The 25,087-nt window shown below is 44.8% G+C and overlaps 1 protein-coding gene across 13 annotated transcripts in view; it reads left to right on the top strand.

Moving 5' to 3' along the window:
- ST3GAL4 (ST3 beta-galactoside alpha-2,3-sialyltransferase 4) overlaps nucleotides 1-25,087 on the top strand; it is a 434,440-nt gene that overhangs the window by 356,032 nt on the left and 53,321 nt on the right. For 5 of the 13 annotated variants that reach the window (XM_033917742.1, XM_033917743.1, XM_033917738.1 and 2 more), the window contains 2 exons: nucleotides 17,374-17,449; nucleotides 23,113-23,243. In XM_033917742.1, the coding sequence (XP_033773633.1) occupies nucleotides 23,222-23,243 (22 nt within the window). In that variant the 5' untranslated portion in view covers nucleotides 17,374-17,449; nucleotides 23,113-23,221. Of the gene's footprint in view, nucleotides 1-2,384; nucleotides 2,494-10,260; nucleotides 10,280-17,373; nucleotides 17,450-23,112; nucleotides 23,248-25,087 lie in introns of those variants that run through there. The other 8 variants (XM_033917745.1, XM_033917749.1, XM_033917750.1 and 5 more) reach the window with 5 other exon arrangements.

The following is a 25,087-nucleotide window of genomic DNA, read 5'->3' as shown; positions in this document are numbered from 1 at the left end:
GTCTGTGGATGAAGGGTAGGGCAAGATTAAGGCATAAAGAAACTAGGCATTTGCCTATGGCCAAAATGTTCATGAAGGGACTCTCTGAGATGTGCTAATTTGATGGCTCCCAAGGTAGATTTATGTAAGTCATTTGCTGGCAGAAAGAAGAATTAGAGGGGGAGACAAGCCATCATGACTACTATTACTACTTATCATTTCTATAGTGCTGTACATTACAACATTCAAAAGACAGTCCTTACTCAGTAGATCTTACAGTCTAATCAAGCAGACAAATAGGACAAGTAGGGGGTTAGGGAGATTCCCGGGCATGGGCGCTTTACAAGTGAGTGGGGGTTTGGAGTTAAAAGCAACCTCAAAAAAGAAGGCTTTTAGCTTGAATTTGAATACTGCTGGGGGCGGAGCTTGATGTATTGACTCAGGCAGTCTGTTCCAGGCGTGTTGTGTAGCAAGAGAGAAGAAACGCAGTCTAGAGCTGGCAGTAGAGGTGAAGGGTACAGATAAGAGAGACTTGCTCGATGAATGGAGTTCTCAGGGGGAAGTATAGAGAGAGGTGAGAGGTACTGAGCAGCTGTGGATATATGTTAACCAAATCATGTTATACAGCTACAGTTCACAGCGTAGTCTATCTCAGGTTTTAGTGCTGAAAGCAAGGACTCCTCTGAGTTATCTTGGCCACTGTAAGAGGTTCCTTAATCAGCCAACCCCTAATTCTGTAATCTTGGTGTCACCAGCCAGACTCTGAATTGATTGAACGGTTTCTTTAATAAATGAAACAAACAACTTACAGTCAGATGGATTCAATGCAGTTCAAGCCTGTTACGTATCTTCTTACTCTTCCAGCATATCAGGGTTACGCTGGGAGTGTCCACCTTGTGGAGATGACACCGTTCTCCAGACTTAGAAAATAACCCTAAGCTGTGTTAGATCGTTAGAACTAAAGGGGTGAAAAAACCTGGTGGGAGGACACCACCACTCTCAGGATCTCACCCAGGCATGTGCTCAGCAATATGGCCATTGCTCTCCCCAGGCTGGAGAAGGAAGCAGGCCCATGCTCTGTAGAAAGAAAAGCCTAGTCCTCAGGAAAGCAAAGCCCTCTGGGAATCTGAGTCCACAGTGCACCCAAAACCTATACATCTAATACAGTGGTCTCAAACTCCAACCCTTTGCAGGGCCACATTTTGGATTTGTAGGTACTTGGAGGGCCTCAGAAAAAATAGATACTGTCTTATTAAAGAAATAACAATTTTGCATGAGGTAAAACTCTTTATAGTTTATAAATCTTTCCTTTTGGCTAAGTCTTAATAATAATATTGTAATTTATAGTTAAAGAGACATATGATCAAAAAACTGTTTTATTTTACTTTTGTGATTATGATACACATACCAAGGGCCTCAAAATAGTAGCTGGCGGGCCGCATGTGGCCCCCGGGCCGCGTGTTTGAGACCACTGACTTAATACAAACATTAAACTAGTTCCTATGTAAGAAACTGAGCCAATGCTCACATAACAAGGAGGCAGAACAGCGGAGGTTTGTCTCTTCTTCCTAATCCCTCTTCAATGTCCCCAGTTAGCAAGTGGAATCATTAAGCAGAATTTCTTACTTGTTGGTTTCTTCTCTGCCAGATTTCCATTGCAAATAGGCATTGAACATAGCCTGGAATTAATTTTTTCTGTCCTTGCTACCAGACTTTGGAGCACTCCATTTATAATTTGATATACTGACTATCAACATGTATCTGATCGGTTTACAATGCTAAAAGTTAAGTAATAAAAAATATAAAATTAAAATAGGGCATAGTGAAGACAGAACAAAAACAGAGACATTGACAAAACCAGATACAAGAGGAGCTGGGGGAAGGATTGAAATTACAGCATAAAACAAAATTAAAGGGAGGTACGGAGGGAAGGCAAAGAACAGCGGAGCGGCTTCATAAAAGCAGTTCTCATTGTTTGTAGGATATGATTGGTGAAAAAATCTTATCAGGTATTTTGGTAGGCATCTTGGAATAGAAAGGTTTTAAGTTTGATTTTGAATTTAAGGGAGTTTTCGTGGTGGAGATGTGATGGCAATCTCTTTTTAAAAGCTTACAAATTTAATTAGGGAGTGGAGAAGGCAGCAGAAAATAGTTCAAAATAAGAAGAGCATTTTAGAATATGATTAGATTAATGTACTTGAAAGTTTATAATTTTTCCAAATGTTTGAAAATTGCTGTTAACATCATGTTGTAAACTTTAATAAAGATGATTTTTCTTATAATTAACAGCATTATTACTAGGTGCTTAGAAACTAAATATACAGTAGATGTTTACTTTCCAGCTTAGGTGTTCTCTGAGGGTACAAAAGAATCGATGTTTATCTGTTCATGTCTTTGTGCCACAGATACTATTGCTGGGCATCTTTTCTGGTGAATTTGAATATGTCCATTGGTGTCACTTTGTAGCTCTCAGTACAGAAAAAGCACAACCACTGAGACCCGATGCTCTAAACAGTGAGTGTGCATTTAACGATCAATAAACCAGTTATTACCAGTTTAGTGTTGAAAGGGGAGAGGTTTAGAACAAACGCCAGGAAGTTCTTTTTCACACAGAGGGTGGTGGATACATGGAACGCGCTACCAGAGGATGTGATAAACAGGAGCACGCTACAGGGGTTCAAAGAAGCTTTGGATAGGTACTTGGAAGACAAAGGGATTGAGGGGTACAGATAAGAGTAGAGGTAGATTATAGGGATGGGATTAGAGGTAAGTTACAAAATTAATCAGGGACCACTGTTCAGGCACTAGGCCTGATGGGCCGCCGCAGGAGCGGACCACTGAGCAAGATGGACCTCTGGTCTGACTCAGCGGGGGCAACTTCTTATGTTCTATTTTAGCTTCCGATGCACAAAATAGCGGGATCCGGAAGGTTCGCCCCCCACATTTCGCCCCCAGCAATTCGCCCCTCACATTTCGCCCCCGCACATTTCGCCCCCCGGATGTTTCGCCCCCACACATTTCGCCCCCGCACATTTCGCCCCCCGGATGTTTCGCCCCCACACATTTCGCCCCCGCACATTTCGCCCCCGCACATTTCGCCCCTGAGCGTTGGATTATGTGTACTGCACATTTCGCCCCTGAGCGTTCCTCCGTTCTCTCTCTCTCACTCTAACTTTGTATCCCTTCCCACCTCCCCTTTCTGGTCTGAGTCATTCTTTTCCTCTCTTTATCTTTCCCCTACCCCACCCCCAATTGTAGGTCCAGCATCTGTTCCTTCCCACCCTCTTTTCTGGTATGGGTCACTTTCTCTCCTCCCCTCCCCACTTATGGTTCCAGCACTCTGAAGCAGCAGCGGCCGCCGATCCTGACAATCTCACTTACCCGAAGCAGTAGTGGCAGCCTGTGAGCAGAGGCAGTGCCGTAAACAGGCTGCTTTCGGCCAGCCCTGGCAGGGGTCGGGGGAGACGGGGCCATGGGGGGGGTTAATGGGAGCTTTTAGCCCAAGTCCGACGTGGACTTCATGAGCTGTTCGGAGCAGTTGTCGGTTGGATTGGGATCGAGGTGAGCTGGAGTGACGGGGAGGGTTTCAGGCTTCTCTCTCTCCTCTTCCAAGTCTGTCCTTCCTCCCGTGGGAACAACTCTTAGCCTTCGCTCCGGGCCTAAAGTTGGCCCGGGTTCTGTGATTTGACCCCCGAGGCCTCTTTCTCTTGACAGCTCATGTCCCAATGCCAGAGTTGGAGGAGGGAGAGGGGGGGGGGGGCACCGCCGCTCACTTCGTTTTCCACATAGACCCTCACGAAATGTTTCCAAAGAAAAGTCGCTTTGGTTTTCCCCGTCTCCTCCCCTAACTTTTCGCTCTTAAATCTGGGGAAGTCTTGGCTTTTCTGACCCTAACTTCATTCACTTCGCAGCCCAGGTGAAAAGGGCAGGAAGGAGGTGCGTTTTCTTCTCCTCCTCTCTGGCTTTGGGGGTAGCGGTGGCCAAGTGGCCTTTTGGCCATTGCTTCAGCTGCTTGAAAGGAGCCGGTGCTGGCTGTGGGCTGGCAGCACCGCCGTCCATGACAACACCCACTCCCTCCCGCACCGCCGTCCAAGTGGCCTTTTGGCCATTGCTTCAGCTGCTTGAAAGGAGCCGGTGCTGGCTGTGGGCTGGCAGCACCGCCGTCCATGACAACACCCACTCCCTCCCGCACCGCCGTCCAAGTGGCCTTTTGGCCATTGCTTCAGCTGCTTGAAAGGAGCCGGTGCTGGCTGTGGGCTGGCAGCACCGCCGTCCATGACAACACCCACTCCCTCCCGCACCGCCGTCCAAGTGGCCTTTTGGCCATTGCTTCAGCTGCTTGAAAGGAGCCGGTGCTGGCTGTGGGCTGGCAGCACCGCCGTCCATGACAACACCCACTCCCTCCCGCACCGCCGTCCATGGCAGGCAAAGCACACAAGAAAGCCCCCACCCCACCGGGGATCGCGGAGGGGCCCAGGCAGTGAAACAGGTGAGACGGCAGCAACTAAGCTCATGTTCCCTTTCGGCGGACCTGCGGCTCGTCGGAGGCGCGCGGCGTACGCTCCACATCAGCAGCGCCTGAAAAAGAAAAGTCAGGCGCGCTCCGAGTCAGGCGCGCTCCGAGATGGATTTCTTTTTCCCCTCAAAGGCAGGGGCGAAATGTGCGGGGGCGAAATGTGCGGGGGCGAAATGTGTGGGGGCGAAATGTGTGGGGGCGAAACATCCGGGGGGCGAAATGTGTGGGGGCGAAATGTGTAGGGGCGAAAAATACCTGGGGGCGAAATGTGGGGGGCGAAATGTGAGGGGCGAATTGCTGGGGGCGAAATGTGGGGGGCGAAACTTCCGTGAACCCAAAATAGCTCTTAGTCATTACAGCCTCCGATAATTGTGATGCAATGAGCTTATAAATATGAAAACAAGCACTCTGGGCAATGCCCAGATATTGCTGGGTGAGGCATGAAATGAAGCACCAACCTTGAACAGTCTAAAATTACTGTCAGGTCTGGAGGTGCTGGTAGTGTTAAAACCACATCTTAGGCACGCATCTTAGGTACGTCCATTGAAAACCTATATCGGCATGTCTATTCAAGTTTAAAAAAAAATGGGATCATACTTTTATAGGGTTGGGGCACCATATAATGTGTGCGTATGTTAAAAGCGTTTCTCATGCATGTTCGTTAAAAGTGTACACCGGCAGATCTGGTCAATGATATAGGTCAGGAGTTCTCAACCCAGTCCTTGGAACCAGGTCTGTGGAGTCGGTAGATAAATCCTTCGACTCCGACTCCTCAGTTTCTGGTACCCACGACTCCGACGCCAGGTACCCAAAATTGTCTCCAACTCCGACTCCACAGTCCTGGGATGCCTCGAACTACTATGGCTTTGGCGGTATATAAGAATAAAATTATTATTATTATTATTATAGGATTCACACTGGTCCATGGATAGTCCAGTGCAGTGGTCTCAAACTCAAACCCTTTGCGGGGCCACATTTTGGATTTGTAGGTACTTGGAGGGCCGCAGAAAAAATAGTTAATGCCTTATTAAAGAAATGACAATTTTGCATGAGGTAAAACTCTTTATAGTTTATAAAACTTTACTTTAACAGTTAAAAGGAAAGATATATAAACTATAAAGAGTTTTACCTCATGCAAAATTGTCATTTCTTTAATAAGACATTAACTATTTTTTCTGCGGCCCTCCAAGTACTCTATTTTTTTCTGCAGCACTCACATTTAAAGTTCAATATCTTTTCTTTCTCAAAACTGGCACATTTCAATCACTAAATTGAAAATAAAATAATTTTCCTACTTTGTTTGGTAATTTCATCAGTCTCTGGTTGCACTTTATTCTTCTGACTGTGCATCCAATACTTCTTCCCTTCTTTCAGCCTCCTGTATGCTTCTTCTCCTCCAGACCTCATTCCCTCCCCCAACTTTTTTCTTTCTTAATCTGTCTGTCTTTCTCTGATTCCGTGCCCCATTTTTTGCTTTGTTTCTGGTTCCCTGTCCCCCCTCCTTCTTTCTTCCTTCCTCCGTGCCCCATTTTTTGCTTTTTTTTCTGGCTCCCTGTCCCCACCCCACCTTCTTTCTTTCTTTCTTCCTTCCTTCCTGCCCTCCCCCATGCCACCGCCACCGCGGAATAGGCTGCTGCTGCTGCCGCTATCGGGAACAGGCCATCTCCCTGCTTCTCTTCTGCACGGGGCCGACCAACTCTCGCTGCCCGATGTCAATTCTAATGTCGGAAAGGATGTTCCGGGCAGCCAGGCAGCGATTGGCTAGCCAGAAGTCCTCTCGACGTCAGAATTGACGTCGGGCCGCCAGAGTTGGTCGGCCCTGCAGGGAAGAGAACAGTGGACCGCCCCCCCCCCTTGGTATGCCACTGGAGCAGCAGCGTGTCTGGCCGGCTCGTTCGTTCAAAGCCGCGGGTGGTGGCTCCTTGCGAGATCCGCGCCTGCGTCTGAAGCCTCTCTGATGTTGTGACATCAGAGAGGCTTCCGATGCAGGAGTGGATAGCACAAGGAGCCGCCAACCTGCGGCTTTGAGCGAACGAGCTGGCTGCTGCTCCAAAAGGAAGAGAATGATGGCCTCCAGACCGCGGGCCGCAAATAAAACCTGGAGAGCCACATGCAGCCCGCAGGCCGCGTGTTTGAGACCGCTGGTCCAGTGCATGGATGTAGGTGATTGAGTATATGGTTAGGATGGTGCATGGGTTGCGATGTGTTCTGAATGCAGTTAGAGAAAATTGGTAGTTGTAGCAGGATTGTAGCCAGTGCTAGTTGCATGGCTAGGTACCCCGGAAGTTAAATGTCAGCCTCGCTTCTTCTGTTCCATTGTTTGCATTTGTATATGAATACTGGTTGTACAAACACAGAAACATACATCAACAACCACTCTCTTCTCAGTCATATATAATGGCTATATACCAAAGATAGGATGAGAATTATTTGGCCACATTACATATAGGCATTAACAAAGAGTTGTTCTTTAAAAACTTCTTAAATTGAACACAGTCCATGCATAGTTTTTGAAATTACATAGCGCACCCCTATTTTCTTAAGTGCTGTTAATTTCATTCCTCCCTCAGATCTCAATGTCCTTCCAGGTCTATAGATCTCCCACAATGCCCCCAAAACATGCTGGGGCTGATCTAAATAATACCTGGTGGACCCGGGACAAACCTTTATACTGTAGCCTCTGTTTTATTGGTAGCCAAGGAAGTTGTTTTAAAACAGGCGAGATATGCTTCATTCTAGGTGTATCAGTAATCAGCCTAGCATCTGAGTTCATTACCAACTGCAAAGCCTTGTTTTTTATTTGTGTCAAACCAAGATAAAGTGAGTTACAGTAATCCAATTTAGGCAAAATTAGACCCTGTACTATCTTCTACAATGATACCCAGATCCCTTTTCTTGGGTACTAACCCCCAAAGTGGACCCTAGCATCCAGTACTGTGATCCGAGTTATTCTTCCCAATGTGCATCACTTTGCATTTATCCACATTAAATTTCATCTGCCACTTGGACACCCAGTCTTCCAATTTCCTTAGGTCTGCCTGCAATTTTTCACAATCTGTATGCATTTTAACAACTTTGAACAGTTTAGTTTCATCTGCAAATTTAATCACCTCACTCGTCCCAATTTCCAGATCATTTACAAATAAGTTAAATAGCACTGGTCCCAGTACAGATCCTTGTGGCACTCCACCGTTTACTCTCCTCCATTGAGAAGAATGACCATTTAACCTTACCCTCTGTTTTCTATCTGATAACCAATTCCTAATCCATGACGAATTTAGGGAATGGATGAAAGATAGAAGGGATACAAAATTGAAGAAAGCGAAAAACAGAGGGGGTAGTGGAATTACTAGAGAGGGAATAAGAGGGAGATGAGGAAAACTGGTAGGTAAATGAGAGGTGAAAAAGAGACTAAGGCCTAGAAGGTGACAAAAAGGGAGAATGACATAGGCAGAGAAAAGTATAAAAAGAAATGTAAAAGAGGTCAGAGAAGAAAAGGAAGAAGGACAAGAGAAGAGAGAAGAAAATAATTTTGAAGACCAGAACAAGGAGGGGCATTTTCGATAGGCTGTCTAAGTCTGAGGTTGGACTTTTTGGGCAAGACGTCCACAAACCCAGCAGAAAAAAATGTCCATTTTTGAAAATGACCTATGTATAAGTTTTTGGTCCTTACGACATTTTATCTTTTTTTTTTTGGCCATTTGCAAAAATAAAAATGTCCACATGAAAACCACACAAAAGCAAGTTTTGTAGACATACCCAACTACCTTCTCTGATGGCGGCAGAGGAATCCCCATCAGCCGAGTCAGTTTTGGGTATTCCTGCTGGCTCAGCTGATAGGGATTTCCCCTGTCAGGATCAGCTGAGCCGCAGAGCCCTACTCCCCTTCTCCTGACATCCCCTCACATCTCCGGACCCCAGCACATCCCCTCCCCCACATCCCCCAGCATTGCTGGACTGACCCCCCTCCCTCCCCATCATCCCCAGACCCTTTCTGTACCTGCTGATGGCAGATCAGCAGGAGGGAAGCCCACTTCCTCCTGTCTACAGGGCCGTATGCTGTGAATGATGGGCCTTCCCCCTCCTAATGCATCTTGGGATTCAGTGGGAGGAATCTAAGGTCTTGATTGGCTCAAAATCATGTTATAGAGTATCTTGCTCAGTTTCTTTTTTTGGGGGGTGGAGCTCTATTTTACTTTTTGTCTGCATGTTTTTTGTGGTCTCCCATTCTGTATCAAGCTTTGGGGTATTGTCACCCAAAACAATTCTCAGAAGAGGCATAGCCAGAAATCCAATTGGGGGGGGGGCAGGGGTTGACTTGGGGGTACAAAGCATTTCCTTTCAGCTCTCTCTGCTTCCCCCCTTACCTTTGCTGACAAGGCCTGCCAGCCGAAGAGATTCGTTAGCCAAGCCTCCACACATGCTGCGTCAGCAGCAAGGAAATCAATGGGGTGCTTCAGTTACAGATGCTGGCTGAAGCACCCCACCAGCTTCTTCACTGCTGAGGCGGCATAGTAAGGGGTTCAGCGAGCAAATCTTTTTAGTTGACAGGGCTTGTGCATTCCTGCCAATCATTCATTTGGTGCAGTTTTGGAGGGGACCTGAGCACAAAGTTGGGGGGGGGGGGGTGCTAAGGTCCTCAAGACTCCCATGGCTACACCAGTGATACTCAGGATTACTGGTCTCCACACCCTGGAAAGTCACCACACAAACAAAATCCCATTTGCTTTAAACAAAGTATCTTGCAGTAGAAGGAGCATTAGCTGTTCCTGAGGTGGTGATAACAATTTGAATGTTTTATTTTTGTATGATAAGTTGCAAGGGGGAGTAGCTCCATTGTTGAGGAATGTGGAATTTGTGATATTGAGATTCTGAGCAATTTTGTAGAGAATCTAGACTTCACTCCCACACAGAAGAATTTGCTTAGGTGATATGACGACAGGGCAGCATACCATAAATGGCAAACCTCCAAAATCTATCAAGCTGACCAACTTGTCAAATACATACAAAAGCAGCCTCATGTCAGCCATCTTGCAGAACTTCTAGCCTAATCCACCACTGTCCTAACAATCTTAGAAACATAGAAATTGACGGCAGAAAAGGGCCACAGCCCATCAAGTCTGCCCATACCAATGACCTACTCCCTGACTTTTACTCCCCTAGAGATCCCACGTGAATATCCCATTTTCTCTTAAAATCTGACACGTTGTTGGCCTCAATCACCTGCTGAGGTAGTTCGTTCCAATGATCGACTACCCTTTCGGTGAAGAAGTACTTGCTGGCATCACCATGAAATTTCCCTCCCCTGACTTTCAGCGAGTGCCCTCTGGTAACCGAGGGCCCTGTAAGACAGAAGATATCATCTTTCACCTCTATACGTCCCGTTATATACTTAAAGGTCTCAATCATGTCTCCCCTCTCTCTTCGTTCCTCCAGTGAGTACATCCGCAGTTTTTTTAGCCTTTCTTCATACGTGAGATCCCTGAGCCCCAAGACCATCCTGATAGCCATTCGCTGAACCGACTCAATTCTCAACACATGTTTCTGGTAGTGTGGTCTCCAGAATTGAACACAAGACTCCAGATGAGGTCTTACCATGGATCTGTACAGCGGCATTATGACTTCAGGTTTTCTGCTGACAAAACCCCTACGGATGCAGCCCATCATTTGTCTTGCCTTGGACGAAGCCTTCTCCACATGATTGGCAGCCTTCATATCATCACTAATGATCACTCCTAAATCACGTTCCACCGTGGTCCTGGACAAGGTTTCACCATTTAGTGTGTAAGTTCTGTGTGGATTTTTTTTACCTAGGTGCATCACTTTACATTTTTTAGCATTGAAGCTTAGCTGCCAAGTTGATGACCACTGTTCCAGCTGCCGTAGGTCTTGCGTCATAATGTCAGGCACACTGCTTGTACCTACTATGTTGCATAGTTTGGCGTTGTCGGCAAACAGTGATACTTTTCCTCTAAGCCCTTGGGTCATATCTCCTATGAATAAATTGAATAGAATCGGCCCTAAGACGGAGCCCTGTAGTACTCCACTCGTCACTGCTGACGTTTTGGAGGGGGTACCGTTTACCATCACCCTTTGAAGCCTACCGCTTAGCCAATCCCTAACCCATGTAGTGAGTGTATCCCCTAATCCCATAGATTTTAGTTTGTTCAACAGCCTGCGGTGTGGGACGCTATCAAAAGCTTTGCTGAAGTCCAAATATATCACGTCCAAGGACTCCCCGGCATCCAAATGACTAGTCACCCAGTCAAAGAAGTCAATCAGATTAGATTGGCAGGACCTTCCCCTGGTAAATCCGTGTTGGTGTGGATCATGTAGATTTTCTTCGTCTAGAATTTTGTCGAGTTTCTGTTTGATCAGTGTTTCCATGAGTTTGCACACTATGGATGTGAGACTCACCGGTCTGTAATTTTCTGTTTCTGTTCTGCAGCCCTTTTTGTGGAGTGGAATTACGTTAGCTGTTTTCCAGTCCAGGGGTACTCTTCCCGTGCGCATGGAAAGATTGAAGAGCACGGATAGTGGTTCAGCCAGAACTTCACACAGCTCTCTGAGCACCCTGGGGTGTAGATTGTCTGGTCCCATGGCTTTGTCTACTTTGAGTCTTGAAAGTTCGTAGTAGACGCTACTGGGTGTAAACTCGAAATCTTGAAACAGATCATTTTGGCTGTCTCTTGTCTGTAGTTGTGGACCAGCTCCCGGTGCTTCACAGGTGAATACTGAGCAGAAGTATTCGTTTAGTAGTTCTGCCTTGGTAGAATCAGATTCCGCGTAGTTTCCGTCTGACTGCCTAAGGCGTTCTATCCCATCCTTGTTTCTCTTCCTGTCGCTAATGTACTTGTGTTGATAGATTTTGGTGGTAATATATATGATGGGTACATATGTGGGTTTTATGTACATTTCTTTTTGTGATATAGTAAAGTCTAATTTTTGTGACATCTTATATGTATTCCTAATTATCTTAAATCTGAGATGCCAACTCATTATGGATATCCTGAAAACCTGACTGGCTGGGTGTATTCTGAGGACTGGTTTCAGAAGTACTTCCCGAGACTGATCATTGTCTGGTTACTTTTAAATCAGTATTTCCTCCTTTCAGATTGAAGCAAAGAATTTTATCACCAAAACCACTTTTTTGGCAATGGACTCAAAATCCTTTATTGAAGCGCTAGGTAAATAATAGCTTTTGCTTAGATGGCTTATTGAGTTAAATGTTGACTATAGCAGGGAGTTTCCTGGTTTAATGACCACTTGTATGATCTTAAAAGAGGCAAACATAGGCTTGAAAGAACTTTATGATAGGACCTTTCTGATTGTAATAAAACCTATGGACAAATGGCACCCCACCCTTTAGAAGCATTTTATTATGGCTATTGAACAGACTGTCTTGACACATTCTATAACCCTTGTTTTAAACAAGACAAGGCAAAGCAAATTTTCCAGATTCATTTATAACTCACCTTTCATTTAAGCTTGAAGGTAAAAAACTAAAAACCACTTCAAGGTAGGTGTTTACACTGAGGTGCCAATGGGCACCTAATGGCACATAGGCATGGTTAGGGGCAGCTTTAGGCCAGAAAACCCTGGCCTAAATGGCAGATCGCATTAAGGACGTCCAAACTGTGCCTAAGTTCCGTCCATAGAACTTAGGTGTATCTGAAGCCCAAACTATGCTCAAAAGTAGACCTGGTTTTCATTCGTCTACGATGTGGACATGAGATAGACGCCCTAGATTGCTCAGCTTCATGCAAATGAATCAAAGTACACCCATATTGAAGCTTTGCCCAGACCACACCCATTCCACACCCACACCTATTCTGTTAGGCGTGGATTTTCCTAATGGGCGTCCATGAAATTGTGGACCTGCCTACAAAGTGACATCCACATCCTTTGGACGTCCATGTGCCAATTATCACTCGTTAAGACCCTTAAATGGCTCATTAATCATAATCACTTAGTTTGGATGCCTAAGTCCCTCTCAGCATTAAGCGGGATTTAGGCACCCTATATATTTTTCATGTTCATGAGAGTTTTAAAATTTAGCTTACACCCTTTTCATCAGTAACTTAGGGTGGATTATTATTTAGATACTTAAGGTATTTTGCCTTTCCCTGGAGAGCTTAGTCTAATTTTGTTTCTGTGGCAAGAGGAGGGTTAAGTGACTTGTTTAAGATCACAAGGAGCTAAAGTGGGATTTGAACTGTGCTTCCCTGGCTATCAGCCCACTGCTCTAACCACCAGGCTGCATTTCCTTTCAGGAGGATAAGTGTCTATCCAAATTGTGCAGCAGGCTCGTGCAGTTTTTTTGTTTTGAGATTTAACCATTCTCCTTTATCATATCCAAGTTAACATAAGAACATAAGCAATGCCTCCGCTGGGTCAGACCTGAGGTCCATCGTGCCCAACAGTCCCCTCACGCGGCAGACCAACAGGTCCAGGACCTGTGCAGTAATCCTCTATCTATACCCCTCTATCCCCTTTTCCAGCAGGAAATTGTCCAATTCTTTCTTGATTCCCAGTACCGTGCTCTGCCCTATTACGCCCTCTTGAAGCGCATTCCAGGTGTCTATCACACGTTGGTAAAGAAGAACTCCCTAGCATTTGTTTTGAGTTACAGTAAAGACACAAGTAGTTTCCTTGTTGAAGTGGATTTGCAGTTTGTGAAAGGCAATTCTATAAAGTCACATCTACAGGTGGGCACCAAATATCTGCATATGTTTACAGAATACCAGCAAGTACATGGCAAGAGACGCCACTAATTGACACCTATATGCTAGCTGTGATTCTATAAAATATGTGTGTATTCACTTAGGCCCTGATCCTATAAATAGCAGCTAAGTCAGGCACCAAGGAACGTTTGGAAGATCTGGACCCCTAGACCCGCCCCAGTTCCGCCTCCCGCTGCCTGCTCTTGTCGGGCAGGAACACATCCGCGCATGCATGGATGTGATGCGATGACATCGTGTGCATGCACGTGTGCGTTCCTGCCCAATAGTAACCTGGACTGACCCCTGGAGATGTCCTTAAAAGGAGGACATGTCTGAGGAAATCCAGATGTCTGGTAACCCTAGTGGCATATAGGGGAAATTCTACAAATGGCACTTGAACTTAGGCACCAATAGGTGCCCTACCAGTGCCTAAGTTAATTAAGAAACGCTTTTTAAAATGGCAAAAGATGTTAAAGTTAAAGCGCCTACAAAATCGGTACCGGAATCGTGCCTCTTTAGGCGCTTTAGGTCGCCTAACGCCGGAAGTGGCATTAGGCAGCCTAAATTGCCTACATAGGCACGATTCATGACAAAGATAGGTGCTGGAAATGTAGGCCTGGAAATCCCTGCCCTACATTTCTGGTGCTTGTCTTTCCTGGAGGCATAATTCTGTATACAGTGCCTTCGCATGATTGACACATGATGGTCAGCCGCCTATATTGGCGCCGTGTACAGAATCTGGGCCATAGTGCATGTCAGTCTTTAAGTTAGGTGCTTTTTATAGAATTGCGCCTTGCGGCGCCTAAACTGAACTTAGGCACCCTAACCTTAGGCACTCCCTATTTATGCCAGGGTTTTCTTAGCCTAAATACCAGTGCCTAAGTCCAGTTTAGGTGCCTACCATGCCAAACACACCCATGATCCACCCCTAACCATGTCTACTTTCTGGTAGGTGCCTTGGACTAGGTGATTACCTAAAAGTGGTAGGTGTCTAACAAGTTAGGTGCCAACTATCCAATTAATTTTAATTTAAGCCAATTATGAGGCACTAATTGCTCATTATTGGCACCGATTAAGCTTTTAAAATAATAAAAACCCCTCTTATACAAAGCCCGATAGCACGGGCTGCTGCGGTAACTGCCCCGAAGCCCAAAGGGATTTAAAAGGCTTCGGGGCTTTTGCTGCACAACAGCTGCTAGTTCAGCTTTGTAAAGGGGGGGGGGGGGCACCTAACTTTAGGCATCTTTTATAGCATCTGGGCCTTAGTACAGATATGTAAGAGGGGTAATCACGTGGACTGAGAGTGAGCAGCTTTACTCGATACACGTGTAAATTACAGAATATTGTATGTTTCTCATGAACATGGTGCCTCATAGCCAAGGACATTCATACCAACTACTGACATGGAGTGATTGCAGCCACATGTTTGTACATAAAGTGGTGTCTGATTCCCATATTCCGTAACAGTTGGAAAAAAGTGAGATCTAAATAATAAAAGCATAAACATAACGGCCTTTACCCACATAATTGCCCATGTAGATTACTGCTTGGCACGAAGATTTGTGGTGCTAATTTCTTTTTTTTGTTGTTTTTTTTGTCAACAATGTATATCAGTCCCCCAGAACGGATATACACATAATCACATGAACAGCCAATCCCCTGCAAGCTCATCATATATCCCCAACCTAATAAACATACCCCTGTGACATTGAGCCCTGATAAAGACCCACCCCTCCCCATCTCCCCAAACATGTCCCCCCCAACCCCCCTACCTGTACAAACATTTAAAAGGCATAAGTAAAAGAAAGCATGTGATCCTCAATGCAAGAGCAACCAACGATTCAAGTAGTGGCAGAAAAGTAAGGCAAGCAACATAGTTCTGTATATGTATCAATTGTCTAACCAACATGGCTATCTGAGTCTATGTTAGCATTGAGCTGGTTAGACGATTGATATATACACAGAGCTATGTTGCGTGCCATGGTGCTAATTTCATGGCATCCTCTTGAGTGCTCTTTACTGAATTGCCCCCTTAGATTATAGTAAGGCAGCAGAGGGTGAAGCGACTTGCCCGACGTCCCAAGGATTAGGAAGCTTGGTTTTTAGCCTACTTCTCTAACTACTTTGCTAGTCCTCCATTCTTGCCAGTCTTGACAGAATAGCTCAATCTCTTTCAGCTCATCTGGGAGGGAGCACCATTTTTGGGAGCCTCAGTTTGAGTGCCTGTGACGTTTGGGTGATACTGTATTGGCATCAGTCCTTTGGGCGCTTCTCATCCCTCTTCCTGGAACTGGGCTGTTGGGGCTGGCAGTGTTGTGGTGGGGTGGTCCTCAGAATAGAAAAGAGATCATAGCTGCCTCAGGCAATGCCTATGAGGGAGGATGGTGCCATAGGCACCACTGGGGAAGGAATGATCTCCCTTCTGCTCTGAGGATTGTGCCATCTGCAGCACTGTGTTTCTGCTGGCTCAGATGATTCCGCCTCAGATCCTGGTTAGTATGTGTCTGTGTGTATGGGGGAGGGGGGAGATCACCAGTCAGTGCGAGAGAGAGGACTTTTGGACACCTGCAGTTTGGGTGTCAATATGCATAGGCACCCAAATGTTGGTCCCCAAAACTCTTGCTTCAATTTGGAGAATGTCTGTTGACAGCAGTCTTTAAATCTTGCCATTGGTTTTCTGGTCCTTTAGTGAATATGAAATTGATTATTGCTGAATTACTTCATATTCGCTTCTGCTGTGTGCTTTGGATCACTGCCCCACAGAAACAGGTTATTAGAAATTGCCTACCCTGTGTGCTATTATACAGGTACCTCATTCTCATTCAGTGGAGTGATTTCTGGAAATAAAGTTTGGCCAGGGATTGAAACAGTATGCATGTTTTTGTATTTTCAAAAGCATATATATTTTTATGGAAAAAGTAACCTCAGAAGAAAGGAGGTGTATCTTCAAGTACTTTTAATTTTGGGAATTCTCAAAGTTACCTGTGCACTTTTGTCTTAAAAACTGGTCCATTGGAAATGTCCAGGGCTGGTTCAAGGCATGGACCAACTAAGGCAGTGGCTCAAGGCTCCAAGCCTTAAGGATGCCAAAATCATGTTTCAATTGTTCTCCTGCAGTGTCCAAAACCTCCATTCTTGGGTCTGACAACCTTCCCCCATTCTACCTTTAAATGTGGTTGTCTCCAGCAGCCTTTCACCTAATGCTACCCGCACCAGCTCCATCTTCCCTATGCCACATCCCTACAGAAACAAAAAGTTACATCAAAGTGGGGGTAGAGCATGGCAGAAGGAAGAACCTGGAGCTGATGTGGGTAGCTCAAGATGAAAATCAACTGATGCTGGTGCTCAAGATGAAAATCAACTGCATTTAAAGGTAGACAAAGAGGAGGAGTGTGGTGTAAGAGAAAGGATGGAGCGTTGAACCAAAAGCTGGCCCAGGGTGCCAAACCAGAAGTTGACGTGCTGCTACAGACCCTGGAGCCAGCCCTGTTCATTAGTCAAAAGTATTTATAGACCTTATAACTAAGTACTATTTTCCCCATAATGGTATAATATAACTATGGCTCTGGCGATGAATACTAATGAATCAGACAGAAAACTTAGTAATAGCATAAAGACTGTATTGGCTGTTAAAATATAATGTGGGAAAACTGGGTAAGAGAAAGTGTCATAAGTACATAAGAACATAAGAAATGCCTTCACCGGATCAGACCATAGGTCCATCCAGCCCGGTGACCCGCACATGCGGAGGCCAAGCTAGGTGTTTCTTGATGAAGACCTTTGATTGCCTATATCCCTCAATGTGATTTGCAAGAAAGTGTGCATCCAACTTGCCCTTGAATCCTAGAATGGTAGTCTCCATCACAACCTCTTCTGGGAGAGCATTCCAAGCGTCCACCACTCGCTATGTGAAAGAGAACTCCCTGACCTTTGTCCTGGGCCTGTTGCCCCTCAGTTTCAGTCCATGACCTCTTGTATGAGTCACATTTGACAGTGTGAATAACGATGTTTCTTGCTCTATTTTGTCAAATTCTTTAAGTATTTTAAAAGTCTCTATCATATCCCCTCACAGTCTTCTCTTCTCGAGGGTGAACAATCCGTTTTCCGAGGTGTCTTTGAATGAAAGTATCTAATGGCAGCATCTTCCTCTTTTAGGTGCTGTTCAGGAAGCGAGATGAGAGCAGCTGCTGCAGAGAGCCTGACCAGCGTCTGAAAATGAGCTGCGATTCATGTGAGTGTGCTCAGCTGACGCAGCATCGCTTCGCTTCTATGCTCACGTTTCTTGTTCACCAGTGCTACCTGTGAGCGGGCTGTCTAGGTCAAGTGGAGCAAATGGAGCTGCAAATGTAGAAAGAGGATAAATGCTAATAATTCTCATTATTCAGCTTGCCTACAAAAGGTATGACTTAGGAAAGGGGATGGGACCTGTATACCACCTTTTTGTGGTTACACATTCATACTTATTTTGCACCTGGGGCAATGGAGGATGAAGTGACTTGCCCAGGGTCACAAGGAGCAGGCACTGGAAATCAATTTGCTGACGATTGTATTTTTTTCTTGGTATCTTAATCATAGGAAGCTTTATGATTTGCAAAGTTAGATAATGGTTAGGGCAGTGACCTGAGAGCCAGGGAAACCAGGCTTGATTCCCACTGCAGCTCTTTGTGACTAATCCTCCATTGTCCCAGTTACAAATAAGTACCTGTAAGTAATTTGTAAACCAATTTGATTGTAACCACAGAAAGGCATTGTATGAAATCCCATCCCTTTTCCTTGTCTTTCAATGTTTGCATAGAATGAGAAAGCAGATATTAAGACTCAAACTTGTTCTACTTTTATGCTCCTTGGGACTTCCAGCTCAGTGTGAACACAGAGGATCTAGCAGTATAAGTCTTCATTTGGAACTACGTAGGCTTTTGACCCCGTTTTTATGTCCTCTCCCAATTTACTTAGGACTGTGTACTGAAGATCTATTTTCTCTTGTTATTTTATTTTATTCAGTGTATAAATGTCTGGCCCCATTTACCTCATTTCTCAGCATTACATAAATAAAACAAACAAGCAAAAATCTGAGCTAAAAAAAACCCAACAACCCAACAACGTTTTAGCTCTCTGGGTCTCCCCCATACATATTAAGCCACCTTATAAAATGCACAGTGTAAGCAACTAAAGGTGCTACAGTAAATAGATAAAACTCAACAGAATTGAAGACCTGTTCTACCACAATCATGAACAGATAATTCTGTCTTTGAACTTTGCCATTTTTATTGAGCTTGTCAGTAAATGTCTCAGTTCAGCTGAGCAAGTAAGAGCTGAAAAGTGGATCTATTCCAGTAAACTCAGCACAGTATAGAAAGTTCTCATGTTATGGACACACCAAGACAAAACAAAACCTTTTTTTATATGAACATGGATTCATAAGAACACTGCATTAATTGTTCTATCTGTATACATTGCCGATTTTGCATAAGCGGTCTTTTGTATTGTGTTCTGGTTACATAGTTTTAAGAAAACAGGATGTGTTTACATATTACTGCTAGGGTGTACATGTCCAAAATGGTTGTTAATTCTCATTTTGCACCAAATTTTAGCAATTTTTGTGAATATTTTTTGTTTTTGTCCTCCCACCTTTTTTGCATGTATTGCAAGAATTTTTTTTTGCTCATACAAATTGATTCTGGTTAATTTGTAGGAATATGCATGCACAAGCAGCTTGCAAGCACTTAAATTTTTACATACCTGTACAAACCAAATGCATGCTAATGAATGCACACCCTTAATTTCTAGAACAGAAGGCTCATCTCCTAGCATCCCATAAACACAAAAAGAGAGACAAAACACTGCAGCAACTAATACACAACACAAAATGGGAAGAAAGAAGGCTGCTCAATCAAGTATATCTCTTTGGTGTCACTATAGGTGGCACAGGGTGGCAAGTGCCACTTCAGAAAAAGAACAAAAGGCCTTGTCACTCATTTTACATAACATAAAACAAATTCATCAGGGGGATGCTCTCCTTTAAGAAGACCTCCCTCCTCTGAGGCAGTACAGAAGCTGCCAGATTGGAGGTGGGACTTTTCTACAACATCCCTGTAGGTCTCCTCTATACATCTCCTGTCTCCCTCAACTCCTCCAAGTCTGTTACTCTGGCCTCAAGAGATTGAACCCGTTCCCTGAGTGCTACGAGCTCTTTGCACCGACCACACACATAAAACCTCTCACCAACTGGAAGATAATCAAACATGTAACACTCATTGCAAAAGACTGGATAGCCCCATCTTGCTGCTGGACTGCTGCCTGCATCTTAATATTGGTGATTTCTTTTAGTTGCTACAGGAGTTGGAATATGTACACTAAGGGTTAGATTCACTAACCCCCGATTCCGTGTCCGATCCATTCCCGATTGCATGCAGGCAGCAAATTCACAAAAGGCTTGAATGCAAATGGGGACGATCGTTGACACACACCCCACCCACGGCACGGATCACTAGAGAGCGATCCTTGAGCATGCGCAGACCCTGACAGTACTGACAGGAGAAGCAGCCTCCTGTCACTGCTGTCAGGGCTTCTTCTGGCTTTAACAAAAATTTTTTTTAATCCGGCAGATATTTTGTGTGTATTACACACACAAAATAACTGCGTGATTAAAAAATCACCCCCAAAGTGCTTCCTCCCCACCAAACCCCTAAAAAATGCCCCCCCCCCAAAAAAAAATGCAGCCCCGCCAAAGAACAAAAAGCAGGAGGGATGCCAACTCTCTCCTACCATCTTAAAACCATCCTGGCCCGGCCCGGCTCACCTCCCTCCCTGTACCTTTAGCTAGGCTGGCCGACTGGCCAAGCCCGGCCCACCCCCTCCCTGTACCTTTAAAATCATTGGGAGAAGGAGGGGTGCTAAGTCCCTCCTGCTCCAGGCATCCTCCGACACCAACTGCAGCCTTAGGCCATGCCCCAGTGCATCATGTGATGCATGGGGAGGGGCCTGAGGCCCTCATTGGCTGAGGCGCCTCAGGTTTCTCCCTTGGGAAGGGCCTGGGGCGCCTCAGCCAATCAAGGACTTCCTTAGGGAGGAGTCTAAGGAAGTCCCTGATTGGTCATTTGGAGGATTGGGAGGAAGGTTAGTGAACTGGGTTGGGGAACAATTGGGTCGCAAAGGGGTCGCAAACCGATTGGTACATGATCGGTTTGCTTAGTGAATCTAGGCCTAAGTTCCCCTAAGATTGCTAGTTCTAAGTTATGTTAGAGTAATGTTTAATTTTGATTATTATTTTATAATGTAATTGGTAAGTTAGCCTCTAAGGATTTTCTAGACTATTTCTTAAGAGCTAATTACTAGCTAATTACTTTTTTAGCCTTCTAATTGATTCAAGGAACTATAAATATGAGGCCAGGGATGGGTGGGAATTAAACACCTAAAAGAAGACTTTCCCCAACTGCTATCTGTGCTCTAATCTGATTTTATCTTATGCTCTGACATGCAGCCTAAAATACTAATCTAGACTAAAACACTAAAAACCCTAACAGAGACTCTAAAGCAGTGTTTTTCAACCGTGCCGCGAGATGTTGCCTGGTGTGCCGTACGGTCAGGGCCGCCATCAGGGCAGTACCACCAGTCTAGGGAGAGGGGCGGTCCGCCCCACGTGGACAGGAGAGAGCTGGACGGGGGACCCGCGGAGTTCAATACATCTCGAGCCGCGAGGCTCGTCTTCTGCTTCCTGCCTGCCCTGCAGCTAACATATAGCCGATCGCAAGCGTTCCCCGATGTCAGCGCTGACGTCGGAGGGAGGGCTTAAGCAAAGCCTGCCCTCCGACGTCAGCGCTGACGTCGGAGAATACTTCCGTTTGGCTATTTGTGCGCGGCAGGGCAGGCAGGAAGCAGAAGACAAGCCTCGCGGCTTGAGCTTCGTTTTGCTGAGAAAGTTGCAAAGATGGGCTGGGAGGCAAACACGGAACACAAAAGGGGGGAGGGAGTGCGTTTTTGGACACAGAAGAAATGGACTTAGGAGAGAGGAAGGGAGGGAAAGAGATGCTGAGGTGGGGGAGGGAATGCGGTTTTGGACACAGAAGAAATGGACTTGGGAGAGAGGAAGGGAGAGAAAGAGATGCTGAGGTGGGGGAGGGAATGGGTTTTTGGACACAGAAGGCATGGACTTGGGAGAGAGGAAGGGAGGGAAAGAGATGCTGAGGTGGGGGAGGGAATGCGTTTTTGGACACAGAAGAAATGGACTTGGGAGAGAGGAAGGGAGGGAAAGAGATGCTGAGGTGGGGGAGGGAATGAGTGTTTGGACACAGAAGGCATGGACTTTGGAGAGAGGAAGGGAGGGAAAGAGATGGTTGTGTACAAGGGGAATAGAAGAAAGGAGAATTTTTGGTCATAGGGAGGGAGTGAGGTACAGATAGTGGCATACCAGGGTGGGGGGGGGGGCGGTCTGCCCCACCCCGGGTTTACGTCCCAAGGGGGTGCACAGCTGGCCATCCTCCAGTGTTGTCCCTAGGCCGGCAAACTGCGGCTCTTTAGCCACTTGAGTGCCACCGCCGCCATCGGGAACAGGCCGGCGCCAAGTTCTCCCTGCTTTTCCCTGTGGGGCCGGCCAACTCTCGCCACTCGTGTCAATTCTGACGTCGGAGAGGACGTTCTGGCTGGCCTAGAACGTCCTCTCCGACGTTAGAATTGATGACGGGTGGCGAGAGTTGGTCGGCCCTGCGGGGACGAGAAGCAGGGAGAACTCGGTGCCGGCCTGTTCCCGATGGCGGCAGTGGCAGCCTATTCCCCAGTGGCGGTGGCAGCATTATAAAATACTTTCTTTGTGTTTATTTGATTCCTATATATTTATATATAGTCAATATAGGCACAGTTAAATTTTTTAACTTTTTCTAATGGTGGTGTGCCTCGTGATTTTTTTCATGAAACAAGTGTGCCTTTGCCCAAAAATGTTGAAAAACACTGCTCTAAAGACTTCACTATTGCCTAAACTGACTTTGCTGTAAAAGCAAAGTACTGAATTAAAATGTAAATGAGAAGGACAAAGAAATCACCCACTGAAGTCCAAGTTTTACCTTTTCCCAGATCTTCACTCAGCACCTCTTCAGGACAAACCTCAGGCATAAAATACTTTTTGATTGTTCTTAATTTATTTTCAAAGTGTAAAAGGAGTTTTTAATTATTACCAGTTGAATGTGACCATGTTTATAATGTTAATAAATTCTCCCAAAATTTTTGATTGAAGAACTAAGGGAAATTTATAACCATCAAAATTTATATTGTCAATAGATTTTGTGTCAGTAGATGGACCAAGTCATAAAAATGTGGTTTTGTTTTTATTTAATTTGAGACAATGTGAGCAGATGCAATTTTCAATAGTATTCACACATTTTCAGATAGTAACTAGTGTCTCTGCCCTTAATTGGGATACTAGAAGAATGACAATAATGTCATTGCATGTACAGTATATAATGTTTTAAACCAATTTGGGTCAAGAGCGACCCCAAGAGATTGGAATAACAAATTAAAAATTGGAGAGAAGGGGAAGCCTTGAGGCACTCCATTAAGTGGTCTCCAATTTTCAGAAAACTGTTCCTCTTTCTTCACATTGTAATGCCTATTATTAAAAATAACAAAAACCCACTGATTCAAGAAAGCACTGGCCTTGAATTCTTACATGGCTCTCAAATGAAAATCTTCCAAATCAAAAGCACTGCTAAGAACAAATTGGGTAATAATAACACACTGACCTTTGCATAATAATTTCTAACAATAGGCTACTACAGCTGATACTACATTTTCTGTACTATAATTTTTTTTTAATAAAGACTGATTGTGACAAATGTAAAATATCAAACTGTTTGCAACAGATGCCTAGTTGTCTTATAACAAATCCCTCTGTCACTGTAACAGAAAGTGGTACTGAAGCAACAGAACAATAATTACTGACATCTGCTAGACTCAACATCCTTTGGTACACGTGTCAAAACAATACCCCCTCTAGACGACGGAAATAAGCCAGATGACAACTGATAATTTAACCAGTGAGTGAGTAAACCTAGAAATAATGGAGATGCCAACTTAACCAAATACAGTGGGGCAAACATGCATACAGCAGAAATATTTAGCATATTTCAAAAACAAGCTTTTAGTTTATGCTTATTAAAATCTGCTATACCGCCAGATCTTACAATAGTTCTTAGCGGTTTACATCAGTAAAATTTCTAATTAACATATAAAACACAAAAGGAACGCCTTACAATATAGGCTAGCACACAGAGAAACACAGCAATCAACATCAATAATCTTCATTATCCTGTGCGTTGAAGGGAGTGTCTTTGAACTGAATTTGATCAAATTTCCCCTGTTCTTATCCACCAGGATAGTAGATCCATCATTAAATTGTACAATACAGAGAGGATCATACAGGGGCAGATGGACCCTCATGGTTTGAATCTTAGATTTAAAAAAAGGTTGCCAGATCTCAAAAGAATTTCCCGTTGGAGCGCAATTCAAATTGCCCTGGAAGTTTTTGAACAGACCTTGTAAGTATATCTTTGGACTTTTCTGCAAGGATGTCCAAAAGTCGGGTCGTTAAAATAACAATTTTTGAAACCGCAAGATGTCTGTTTTTTTAAAAAAAAAATTTTTTTAAATACCTCATCTAGATTTTCTGGTCCTTAGGATGACTATTTTTTTTGCCCATTTTCAAAAATCAAAACATCCATAGTGGGAGGAGACAGCATTTTAATGGACGGTTCACAAAGATATGGCAACAGAGTAGTGGGGCACTGCTGTGAACTTCACAATAAAGGGTGCCAGGTACACATTTCATCATAGCCCTCCATTTATGGTGGAATGTGTGAGCCCTCCAAAATGCCCCCAAAACCTACTATACCCACCTGTCCATTACCCCAATAGACCTTATGGCTGCAGGCATTACCTATATGGCAGTACAGTAGGTTTTGGGTGGGTTCTGGAGGCCTCACACATTCCACCATAAATGTAGTGGGTAGGGTGGGATATGGGCCTGCTGCTCTACTAGGATTTCCTGTAATATCTGCAGCTGTCATAGAGGCTAGCATGTACTGCTTCTTTCACATCTTTGGGAGGTGGAAGGGGATCAGTGAACACTGGGAGAGTGAGGGGGGATCAAACCTTCATGCATTCAGTGGTCATCTGGTCAATTTGGGCACCTTTTTTGGGGCCTTATTCACCTTTTTTTTTAGTTCAATATGTTTATTAATTTTCAAAAGATAAGAACGATACACGCTAGAATACATGGTAGGCAAAATAATACATGAATGCCAATATCCATCCAAACTTCACCATGCGCCCTAGATCCCACCCAGCCTCTCCCCCACCCTACCCAAACCCCAACAACCAATGATACACAAAAACAGTGAAGTAGAAACAGTCACCACTCCAGAGTCCAGTTCAGTATGCTGTGTTATGTGTTAAGCAAATGACTCCGAGCTCTGGGAGTCAAAGTGCTCCAGAAAGGTTCCCAACAGTGGCGAAAAGCTCGGCCAAGCTTGGAGTCTAAAGAAGAGATATGTAGTTGGTCCATGGAAGCCTGCTGCATCTTCCATGGACGCTGCAGCCAATGGGATAAAGTAGGAGAGTCAGAAGAAATCCAGCAGTGCAATATCACCCTTTTCCCCATCAGCACCACACGAGCCATGAAGCTCCGAAATCCCTTCGGGGAAGGGAACGGTAGGGAACCTTATTCACTTTTAAAGGAGGTCTAACTGATTATTGCTGCAAGGCATCCAAGTCCTGAGGCCGCTCTAATCCTAACCAACCCATGCCTCTAACACACCCCCTTAAGATTTAGACTACAGTGGAGGGAATATGACCTGCAAGGTGTCTAAAACATCAGTTTTGA

Source organism: Geotrypetes seraphini, chromosome 13 (assembly GCF_902459505.1).
Source record: "Geotrypetes seraphini chromosome 13, aGeoSer1.1, whole genome shotgun sequence".
Lineage (NCBI taxonomy): Eukaryota > Metazoa > Chordata > Amphibia > Gymnophiona > Dermophiidae > Geotrypetes > Geotrypetes seraphini.
The sequence above is the reverse complement of the archived record's forward strand: the minus strand, read 5'-3'. Positions and strand labels throughout refer to the sequence as shown.